The sequence below is a fragment of the Trachurus trachurus genome, assembly GCF_905171665.1.
Source record: "Trachurus trachurus genome assembly, chromosome: 21".
In the NCBI taxonomy this organism is placed as follows: domain Eukaryota; kingdom Metazoa; phylum Chordata; class Actinopteri; order Carangiformes; family Carangidae; genus Trachurus; species Trachurus trachurus.
The window spans coordinates 29,662,799-29,675,191 of NC_139899.1; the positions used below are offsets into that span (position 1 = coordinate 29,662,799).

Consider the following 12,393-nt stretch of genomic DNA (forward strand, 5'->3'; position numbering starts at 1 on the left):
CCAGCCTGGTCAGATGCTACATGAACTGATGAAGCCTCTTGGATGAGAGGTGAAACGTCTTCCTAGACAAATAACTAAGTCCAGTTGAACCTCCTTTGAAAAAAAAAAAAAAAGTTGTTGGCGGGCTCGTGAATTTTTTTTGAAACGAGTGAAAACGAGCGATAAATCGCATTTCTCGCGTATCTCGCGTTTGGTTGCGCGTAAAAGCTCGCGCGAAAAAAAAGCGTTCCTCGTGTTTGTGTGGGAAGCCCCTGTGGGTCTTCCCACCAAACACGATGAAATAGACGAAGACGCGAGGGTCCCGTCGCCATAAAAGAATCGCGTGTATTGCGTCGCAAAAAAAAAAGTCGCGTATACCGCGTCTCGCGCCTAATCGCGTCTTTGCGTCACGGCCTTTTACACCGCGGACGTAACGAATAAACGGTGACGGTGTGAACGAACAACATAGAACAGGACCAGACGTGCGTTGTTTCCTCTTTTCACCTACAGCTCCACTCTCTCTTACTTACACTAACTACTGTTATTGTTGAGGCCAGAGAATTGTGGGATTTGTAGTTTTGGACCAATCGCAGGTTGTGCTCTTTCTTTTTTGTGATTTTCCCGGTTCACACATGTCTTTTTTTTTAGGGGCAAATGCGAGTGAAATGCTCGCCCATGGTGGGCATAAGAAAATTTAAGACCTGTCTAAAATTATTTAAGACTTGAACACAATAATTCAACAAATTTAAGACATTTTAAGGCCTAAAAGTGTGTAATGGACATAGCCTATATAATGTGTTAGTTTCACTTTAATTGAACACATTCTACATCGCGGAGGCGACGTCTCTCCTTCACCTCTGAAACGGGGCAGAGCTCCGTGGGAGACACCTGCCTGACACAGTAATGTACGTACCGACTGCACGCGGATACGCGCCGCTTTGGGTAACCAGCGCGCACGTCGCGCGTCAACATTGGAGGTCGGCAGTTATCAGTATGATCAGAAACCATGAATGAGTTCGCCTCAGTTTCACGTGATTGTCACTGTCAGCCTGTTAGAAAAACATTTTACTGACCCCAGCTGAGACGCTGAGACCCCCCCCCCCTCAAAACAAAATCTCTTCGGATCTGAATGATTCACACAAGTCACCTAATTGGTCATGAAAAAAGCGAGTTTCGCTTTTCGGCGCGCTGTTTGCATCCCTGAATGAGCCATCTTGTCACAGTAGAGGATCTTTGATTCAACTACACACACCGACAGGAAGTGGACTGAAGATACACAACCAGTCAGAGGTTTTAGGTTTCAGCAGCTCAGGTCCAGTGGATCAACATCAACGTGCAAAAGCCAAAAGGTTTAGACACTAGAGTTAAAATGTAGAAACAGATGATTTGACAGTTTTTCCTGCAGAAACTGGAGAAGATGTGACGTCTTGTTTTGGTGCAGAACTTCTCTCTGTTTGTCTCCAGCTGAGATGAACTGAACTCGCTCTTCTTTCTGGTGTTTTGTTTTTCCTCACACAGATAAATAAAGTTATTTTGAGCCGGAGTCGAGGTCGACGACAGAGAAACCGTCTGTGAGGACAGACTGAGTCGTTGCATCATCACGGCTCCGTCCTGCTGCCACGGCAACAACCTGCAGAGTCCTGGTTGGACCCGGTCCAGGAAGAACTGGACCGGAGGACAAAGGTCTGCAGGAAAACTATATCTGGTTTGCTTCATAGAGAAATAAAAACAAAACATTATGAATGAGTGAGTTCAGTTTCTGGATGAGTCAAACAACTAGATCAGATCAGGGGTTCCCAACCTGAGGTGCGGGGCCCCTGCTGGGCCCGGGGAGGAACAACCGTGGGTCAACAGATCCAATTAGAGATGATTGCAACTGTTTTAATGGGTCACATGTTTCCTCCTCCAGACTGAGAAGTTTATCAACATGTCAGGAGGAGAAAGAGTTCAAACTTCTTCATTTAGACCTGGATATTATTGATCCGTGTTGTTCTGGGGTTGGGATTTAATCTCATCTCATCAGAAAGATCCCATAATAAGATAATAATAATAATGAAGTGTTTGAACAAACACAAGTAAAGAACACAACCTGAGATGCAGCAGGTGTCGGGTAGCGATGGGAACCTTTCACATTTGAATCGATACGGTACCGATACTCGGTACCTGGGAACCAGTACTAGAACACAACGGTACCTTTTTGTGTGAATGTCTTGTAATTAAAGCTATTTTGTAGTCAAATTTCTGAATTTTGAATATTTATTTCCTTAGTATTTATGTTTTAAGGATGGGAAATTATTTTTGAATAGTCGTTCAATGAAAAAAAATTGAATAGTTCATGAGACTATCATCTTGTCTGAAAAAATGTAAATGTTCCTTTTTACTGAGGCAGAAGGAGAAACATGGAGAGACTCCTACAGCCTCAGGAGGTTCTGTGTGAAAAGGCTGAAGGACCAGCTCAAGCAGCTTCTCAAAAGGTCACAAATGGGAGGACCTTGCGGCGGACCGCTCATTCGGTAACGATTCTCATAACAGTCTGTTTCATTTTTAAATGACTGTGTGTGTTAGTGTGTTGAAGGGGCCGAGGGGGCTTGAATATTTGTGTCACACAGACTCTCCCATAGACTATATCAAAGGTGCGTTCAGGTACCGAAATGTGGAACCGTTCGACTTCACGTGAATCGATACTTTAGGTGGGAATTCGGTCGGTACCAATAAAAGTTCTGAATTCGGTCGGTACCCATCCCCTGGTGTCAGGACTTGTAGGATTTGAGCTGATATTTTCAAATGAGTGCAGTCGAGTCTGAGCTCTGGAGGTTTCCCATGATTCCTTGTGTTTTAAATCTCCAGTGAGCAGCTGATTGGTCCTCTTCCTCCTCCTCCTCCTCCTCCTCCTCCTCCTCCTCCTCCTCCTCCTGCTCCTCCTCCTCCTCGTCCTCCTCCTCCTCCTCCTCCTCCTCCTCCTCCTCCTCCTCCTCCTCCTCCTCCTGCACCAGTGAACCGGTCTGGTTTCCTCTCTCTGCACTGGGACAACGACATGAAGCCGCCTGTGTTTGTTTACCCACTCGTTACCGTCGTCTCTCAGAGGAACACCGCCGCTCCTCGCCGTCTCAGATCCACCTGCCAGTCCCAAAACAAACCAGCTCCCAAAAAAATAAATCTAAAAAATAAAAATATTTTCAGAAAGCCCCTGTGGAAATCCCTTTAAACGGAGCTCACGTGTCTTTTTCCTTGAGAGTTTTTCCCCCATCGCACCGAGCCGTGTGATAGGACGACGCCGAGCGGAGCAAAGCAGAGCGAACGCTTCTTCTCCTTCTCCGGTTCAGCGATAACAGAATTAAACGATAAAGGAATTAGTTCTGGAAGAAGAGGAGCGATGAAGATACAGAGGAGGAGGAGGAGGAGGAGGAGGAGGAAGACGAGGAGGAGCTGGAGGTAGCAGCAAGTGTGAAATCTTAATCTCATCTCTTTGCCTCCATATGTACAGAGGAGCACTCACTCTCTCCCCCCTTTTTCCTCCCCCCATCTCCCCCTCCCTCCCTCCTCTCCTCCTCCCTCTTCTCCTCAGCTAATAAGCTTTTTCATATCAGCTCAGATTATATAAAACCACCTCAGGGTTTGTTTCCTCTCCGTCCTGCCAGAGCTGCAGCCTCGTCCTCCTCTGGAGTGTTGATTGTTATACTAACTTAGTATATGGTATATACTTATTTATGGGGATAGTTTATTTATATATATATATAAGGATATGTATGTACAGTAGTATATTTTTATTTTTGTAATTTATATTTATGAAGTGTATAATGGTATATATTTATATAGGTGTATTATGTAGTTATAAGGATATCTGTGTAGTTACAAACTGAAGAATAGTTAAAAACGGGTGGGAAATTAAAAAAGTTTTTTTACTTATGTCTTGGCTCTATTTTTATTTTTTCTTTCTTTTGTATGTACAAATAGTTACTTTTTTTTTTATACATGTTCGAAAATAAAAATTCATTCATTCCTCACTCTCGTCCTCTTTTCTTTTTTTTAAGTATATATTTTTTGGCTTTTTTGCCTTTATTTGATTGTACACAGTAGAGATAGACAGGAAAGGGGGAGGCAGAGAGAGGGGGAATGACATGCAGGAAAGGGCTGCCCGACGCGGGATTCGAACCGGGGACGCCCCTCTACATGGGGCGGCCACTTTAACCACTGTGCCACGCACCGCCCCACACTCTCTTCCTCTTTAGATGCATCCACACCTCAGTTTCCCACAGGTACCTCCTCACTGTGTGTGTGTGTGTGCGTGTGTGTGTGACTTACAACTCAAACACCATGTAGAGCATCCCATCGGAGCTGTAGGTCTCCAGCAGCTCCACAATGTGGGGGTGTTTGAGCATGTGGCAGATACTGGCCTCCCTCTTCAGATCTGAGGGGGAGAGAGAGGGGAGAGAGATTAGCATCAACAGCTACAGGACATCTACATTATAAAGTGAACATGTGATGAGCTCTGATCATTCAGCAGCTGAGACCAGATGAGATCTCGTAGAACAGCAACATGTAAGAGGAATATTATTAACATATAAACCATCCATGTACAGTAAATGCAAATACTTTGTCAGTTTATTGATCATATTTACACATATTCATCTAATAAAGTCCAGTTTGAATGTTTTCAAATTCAACTTAAAAAAAAAAAAATTATTGTGTCACTTTGATGAATGTTGTTTTACATCCTGAAGAACTGAAATTATGAGAGAAATAAACGTAACAATAACAGTATAAAGGTAGATGTTTGTATTAAAGCTCCTTCAAAATAAAAGTAGATGTTTGCATTAAAGCTCCTTCAAAATAAAGGTAGATGTTTGTGTTAAAGCTCCTTCAAAATAAAAGTAGATGTTTGCATTAAAGCTCCTTCAAAATAAAGGTAGATGTTTGTGTTAAAGCTCCTTCAAAATAAAGGTAGATGTTTGCATTAAAGCTCCTTCAAAATAAAGGTAGATCAGGACAACCAACAACCAATGAGCATCAGGCTTCAGGTGCAGAAACAAAGAGCCACAGCCAGTTTAACTTCAACTAAAGATATATACACGTCTCTCTGACATCATCGTGATGTCACACCTGTGGTTGACACACTGCAGCACCAGAGACAACACACACTACGCCTTCAGAGTAACACACACACACACACACACACACACACACACACACACAGACACACACACACACACACGGTGCAGCAGCAGCATGAGGCTGAGAAAACACGATGACTCATCTGCAGGGAAGACGAGTCTCATATGTAAATCACTGGTTTCTCTGTGTGTGTGTGTGTGTGTGTGTGTGTGTGTGTGTGTGTGTGTGTGTGTGTGTGTGTGTGTGTGTGTGTGTGTGTGTGTGTGTGTGTGTTCTGCTTTAGTACAGTGCCCCTGTTTGTTTGTTTGTTTGCATCCATCCATCCCATAATTTTCAGCTCCTCTCCCTGCTGCCTGGCTACGACGAGGCGTCTACCACTTTAATTGGTTCCTAATGAAGAGGAGGGTTAATGGAGCTGAAAGGAACAAAGCAGGCAGACACACACACACACACACACACACACACACAGACACACACAGCCTCGACCAGCAGGAAGAGACTGAACATTTACTTTAGTGCTGATACAAATCAAATGAAATAAAATAAAAACTAACAGAAAAGCAGCAGCAACTATAAGTCGTCACCTGATCAAACCAATACTAGACCCAATACCAGATCAATACAACATGTCACACAGCGACACCATAGGAAAGAAGTGAAGCTTCAAGCAGCTGTGACGACGGTTTCCTCTGGAGGAAACTCTGTGTCCTCGTCCTCGTCCTCCTTCATCATCCTTCATATTCTTCCAACAACTCGTCTGTTCTTAATTAAACACCCCCCCCCCCCCCCCCTCCTCATCAATACCCCCCCTCCCTCCCCCTCTCCCTTGTTATTCAGCTAAAACAACCACACGCAGCAGGTCGGACACGTCTTCATCCTCACACCAGACTGATTGTGACTGTCACAGGATTTCTGCAGAATTAAAGACATTTCTAAGGCGAGACGCTACTGTTCTTTCATGCACTGATCAATTTTGATATTTTGGGCTATTTTTCTTCCTTAACATGTATTCTCTCTCAGAAAAGTCAAAAGAAATGGTAGAGAATTCACATTAAGGTTTTTATTTTACTTCATTTAGTCTCTTTCGTCAGTAGATTTCTCCTAAATTCACCAAAAGTTAGTCTGACCCATGTCATGTCAGGTATCATTGTAAAGCTCTCTCTCTCCTCAACTATGATGTAGGCTCCAAAAACTGTCATCTCCTTCGTATCCGCAACAAAACGTAAAAGTACGATTTACATTAACAATCTATGGAATTTTACAGTACAAGACTTTAAAGGCCGTTTTCTCAAAATGAGTTTTTCCTCAGACTCTGAGCTAGAAATCTCCACTTCAGCAGCACTTAGAGACACCAAACCTTCCAGTTCTATACCTGTCTATATTCTGAAGGTTTTTACAGAGGGGATTGTTGATATATCATTCACAGCCTGATTTATACAACATTTTATTCCTAAAAACATGGAGAAATTGGATTTTTTAGGACTAGTGACAGTATTTTCTCATTTACAGAGTGATAAAAAGAGATATCCAAAATCCCTCCAGTAAAAACTTCTGACTCTAACAATCAACCAAATAAAACAAGAATTTTGAAAGCTGCTTTATCCATTGTTCAGATTTCAGTTCTGGAAATGTATGCAAATTAGCGCATATTTCATTAGATATTGCCTCATTTACATATTTAAACATAAAATTTGACAAAACGTGTAATACAAAAAACATTTGTCTTAATGTAAGTGATAAACATGGGAAGTTTCATGGTGATATCTGTTAGTTAAAATCTTTACCCTATTCACCTGCAGTGTCTCCCCTTAAATTCCACTGATGCTTTTTAATTAAATTACTATCATGATTATTATTATTATCATCATCATCTTACTTATTTCTTTTAGGAAAAAAGAAAAAAGCAGAAGTGATTCCAGCAGCTTCTTAATGGTTGAGACTTTATGACGGAGCAGTGAAGCTGTGGGAGGTTGGACAGGTTTTTAACGGACCGGTGTTAATCTGTCCAATAACTGGAGGATCAGTCAGAGCTGAAACTCTCCACCAGGGACTTCAGACATCCCAGAGTTATTCAGGATTATATGAGATGTGTTTAAGAGCAGTGAAGTCCTGATGATATAAAGATGAGTCATTACTTTAATATCAGTGAGCAGCAGCAGAGACCGCGGTGCGTTCAAGTGTCGACAGCCTCTAGCAGCAGCAGCACAAACACTGAGAGGTGACCACGAGGCGTTCACTGTCCAACTCCTTTCACCTGGAAAAATCAGCACCTAAAAGACTTTTTTCTTCTTTTTTTAAAGACAAGTTCATCCCAGAGCTGCAGATAAAATAATAAAACCTCTTCTACCTCCGTCAAACGGCTCCTTCTATATCTGATGTTCCTGTGGAGTGAAGAACAAGAGGCTGCAGCTCCTGATTAGTAATGATCAATAATTGTTAATTATGAACGTCTCCTTCAGTCTGAAACATGTCCAGTGTTTTATTGTAGAAACAACAAACCAGTGGCGACAGATTCATCAATTCATAAACTAATAGCTTCGTCTGTGACCTGATCAACAGCGAACTCTCAACCAGCAGATTTAATAATCAACTCAAAGTTAAAATGACACATTAAAGTTCTCCTCTAGCTTTAAGCTCTGAACTATTTCTATGACATTAAAGTTTATCATCTTCTCTTCATTCAAAGTTTTTATAAAAGTTGCAGCTGCCGTGGTGAAGGAAACACCAACATAACGACAACTGACCTTTGAACTCTTCTGGCCATAAACATCACATCATGCATATTGTACGTGCACAATCAGTGAAACGCCACTTAAATAACGACATCACCGAGTATTAATCATCATCATATCCATCCCAACTATCGCTTTTATCTGTTGCTGCAGCAAAGAACTGTGGGACGGCGTTTCTCTCTCTTTCCTCAGAGGAAATATGAAACTACAGTAGGAAGCCCTGAAGCTCCTGGACCTGGATGAGAGTGACATCAACAGACATCCTCCTCTCAGTCTCCTCATCCTTCCTCCTCCTCCTCCTCCTCCTGTCTTATATATCTTTAAAAAACCAGACTGAGCTAGAACACACACCCTGACTGACTGTGTGTGTATTATAGTGTGTGTTGGATATTGAAAATGCAACAAACTGAGGCAAGAAACATGTACGTATGTAAATGTTATACATATGAGATGCACACAGGATGTTGTATCCATTCATGCAATTGTGCTTTTTGGTTTTCTAGATCAGTTTTGATCGTTTGTTTTCCTTATTTCTCCACATTTTCTTTTTCTTTCACTTTTGAAATCAATACAGTGTGTGTTGGCTAAGCTTCATATCCACTTTCTGCTGCTGCTGGAGGTGATGCATAGACGACAACACAACACTGGGGAATAAGAGCATGTTCCTGCACACACACACACATGTGGTGAGCCATGATAATAATAATAAATAGTTACAGTAACAGCGGCCGTGTGCGTGTGTGTGCGCAGTGACATTTAATGAAAGCTCTGAGCGTCTGGTGGAGCTGCAGCCTCGGCGCTAACATTCAACTAATCCTCCGAGGACGAGCACCAGGCGAGAGCTGCTGCAAACATCATGTTAATGCTGCTAAAGCCGGATAAGTGGCTACCTGGAGGGCCGCGCAGCACCGAGCCACGCTGCGCTGCGCCACGCAACCGACCGACCGCCAGCGGTAATGTCACTGTGAGCTCACCGCCACCGCTGCAGCAGCTCGTCTCCATCACTGTTCACTGCTGCTGGAGACGAACAAAGAGGCTCCATCCAATGAGGAGGAAATCATCTCAACACTGTTACTGAGCTACATTATATATACACTGCTCAAAAATATAAAGGGAACACTTAAACAACACATTGTAACTCCAAGTATATCACACCTGTGTGAAATCAACCTGGGATGATCATTTTGATTTACATTGATCATTTTTATGTTATTTTGTTCTCAACACACTCTACTATATATTGAATAACGACTTTAAACTGCAATATTTCATTAATTGAGATCTAAAATGTGGTGTTGAAGTGTTCCCTTTATTTGTTTGAGCAGTGTATATGTATATAATACAAATATTACACCTTCCGCCCAGGTTAACTCAGGTCTGAGACCAGTGTTACCATGGTAACGATCAGAGACACCTGTGCTGACAAGTAGCAGCAGCAGCCACCGCCGACGACAGGAAAACATTATTATTGTGTCAGTATGTGTTGAATTTATCAAGTTAAAGGTCTTTTAAACTTGTTCCAGTAGTCCAAAATATTCTGCTTCAAGTCTTAATTTTACCCAGAATTCATTGCACCACAGTACAGTTTAAGATAGTCGAGAACTAAATGCATCAGGTTTGACTGCACCAGCAAGGTTTGACCTTACTTTTACATTTTCGTCAACTTACCAACTGTAGCTTTAAACTCATTTTATTAAAGCCAGGTTAAAACTGAATTTAAACTAAGTTTAATCAATATGGATGAGTGTGTAAATCAAAATTTTAATTAAATAAATAATCTGCAGCATTTTATAGCAGCTTTTTCCAAATAAAACATCACATACGTAATTGTTGGAGCACTGTGTTTTCTGTCACTGCCATGTTTTATCAATCCAGCTCAGTTTCCTCTGTGTGAACCAGCATCTCAAACAACGTTCATTTTTGTCATAAAACTCAACTTTAGTTTGGTCGATTTGTCTTTAAAAACACAGCTGTTGTAAAAGTTAAACCTCCTCAAGTGGTGGTTTCATGTTTAGCAGAGAGATCAGATCACAATTTAAAACCTTGGTGCAACAAGAATTCAAATTTAATCTCGACTTAAACCGAGTTCAAACAGCAACAGAACTTCAACTTAAACCAGGATTTAATCACATCGGTGTAAACCTGAACCCTCACAGACTCTGAGTCTAAAATCACCTGTTATAAATGTACAGTCAATCAACATCTGGACAAGAGACACATCCATCTGTGTCCATGGTAACAACTGCATCATCATAGGAACGCAGAGAGACAGAGAAATGGTAGGAAGAGGTGGAGAACAGATGTGATCTCTGCTCCTCCTGCTGGGAGGAGGAGGAGGAGGAGGAGGAAGAGGCTTCGCTATGACAGCTACAGCTACACCACACTGAGCTGAGGTGTGTGTGTCTGTGTGTTCATGTGTTGTGTGTGTTCATGTGTTGTGTGTGTTCATGTGTTGTGTGTGTGTGACAGTTTAGTACCGACATGTCACAACAGTCGAGTAACAACAGCACAAACACAGAGGAGCTGCTGCTGCTGCTGCTTTTACAGCTGTGAAGGAGAGAAGATGAAGGAGGTGAGAAGAGGCAGAGGAGAGGATGAAGAGCAGAGGGAGGAGGAGGAAGAGGAGGAGAGAGGGAGAGAGAAGAAGGGAGGAGGGATGAAGAGCAGGCGATGGCACATGATGAATTTTGCTCATTGTCTGGCCGGCGTTTGTCTCTCATCCCCTCAGAGGGCTGTGACCTATTCATCACACACAGACCTCCGGACAGGCTGCTGCTGCTGCTGCTGCTGCTGGGGTGGGTGGGTGTGTGTGTGTGTGTGTGTGTGTGTGTGTGTGTGTGTGTGTGTGTGTGTGTGTGTGTGTGTGTGTGTGTGTGTGTGTGTGTGTGTGTGTGTGTGTGTGTGTGTGTGTGTGTGTGTGTGTCAGTCCACTGCCAAGACACGAACCATTTGACCCACTTCTCTGGGTCTGAGCGAGCCGGGCAGTGTGTGTGTGTTTGTGTGTGTGTGTGTGTTTGATTACTGTGGTGGTGTGGTGTTTCTACCGGCCGTCAGAAAAATAAAAGAACAAAATATATATATTAAAAAAAAAGAGGAAAGGGGGAGGAAATAAAAACAAATCAACACTTCAGGGAGGGAGGGAGAGAGAGATGGATGAGTTCCTGAGCGCTGCAGAGGGAGGGAGGTGTGTGTGTGTGTGTGTGTGTGATTAGATATAAATGACTGGGGAGGCTGCTGACCAGGCGGCACACACACACACACACACACACACATACACACACAGTGATGAAAAACTTCCCTGTGATCCGTCTCACACACTATAGAGTTATAGAGTGATGATGTTTCCTGTGGTTATAGTGTGAGATTCACAGACGACAAGTATTGATCTTTTATTATGTAAATGACTAATGTGAAATTAAGTTTTTTTTTTTTACTTTATTGCCTTCAGTGCACATTAACAGGCAACTAGAAAAAACATTTCCAAGAATGGAAATGGTGTGAATGCTGAAAGCAGCTGAACGCTGTTGCAGAATTAGCAAATAGTGCAAGCAGTGACTGATCACCATACAAATGTTTGACCGAGGTGGGAATCGAACCCACAACCTCATGGTCAGCAGACTTTCACTCTGCCTCTAGGCCACAGTGTACACACATTTGCAAAGACTGTTGTCTGTTGATGAGCTGCACTCTGTCTTACTCTGAAGTTAACGAGCCCAAAGCTGCACCTGTTGGAAACACTGTCAACACCAAGAAAGCTTGAGAGTCAAGCTTGAATGACTTAGAATGAAAATTTCTGTGAATTTCAGGCTGAGAGCAGCAGTTTCAACATGAAGCAAGTTATCAGAAGTCAACAGAGGACGACTGGGAAAATAATTCACTATAATTGTTGTTGAGGCAAGATTTGAACCAGCAACCTTCAGGTCTCAGCCCAGCAAGCTAACCACTTGGCTACAGACACAGAGACAGTATGTGAGGGGCAAAGAAAACCTTTAATAAGAGGATCACTGGCTTCTGCTTTAAAAAAAGAAGTAAGGAAAGTGCAGAAATTAGCCACACCAAGTAAGAAGATAACTTTTTTGTGACCTGTGACTATTTTTTGGTGAATTAAAACGAATTAAAAAGCACTTAACAGCAAGTTACAAAGTTGAGCTCCTTCTCCTGCTGCTGTGAAAAAAATGCATTGGGCTGAATGAGAGCAGAGAGCTCCCTGGCTGCATTTAAAAAATATTTTAAATTATTATCTAAGTCTCTTTGCATTTTTGACCAGAATTTTAGCCAGAAGACAAGTGTGGCTACAAAACTGGAGAAAATAATTTGTCTAGAGTTTAATTTGTGGCCGTGCTGACAGTTTAGCCAGAAAAACTCTAGAATGTTTTTTTGCCTCTCTCCACTCTGGCACCACTCTAGCTCTGCTCGTTAGACGCAACACACACCCATTATAAAGCTGAAAAAAAATCAGAAAAAGTTAAATATTTGAAAAAGTATAAAAAGTATGAAAAATTTGAATACATCCGATAAAGTCCAGAAAAAGCTGCACGTTTTGATATATGAATTGTTGAAATAGCACAAA

At 42.2% G+C, this 12,393-nt stretch overlaps 1 protein-coding gene across 2 annotated transcripts in view; it reads right to left on the bottom strand.

Annotated features, from left to right (window-relative positions):
* The window catches only part of caska (calcium/calmodulin-dependent serine protein kinase a), a 176,918-nt gene that overhangs the window by 92,422 nt on the left and 72,103 nt on the right, over positions 1-12,393 (bottom strand). For both annotated transcript variants that reach the window (XM_083997044.1, XM_083997043.1), the window contains exon 3: positions 4,282-4,387. In XM_083997044.1, the coding sequence (XP_083853170.1) occupies positions 4,282-4,387 (106 nt within the window). The remainder of the gene's footprint in view (positions 1-4,281; positions 4,388-12,393) is intronic.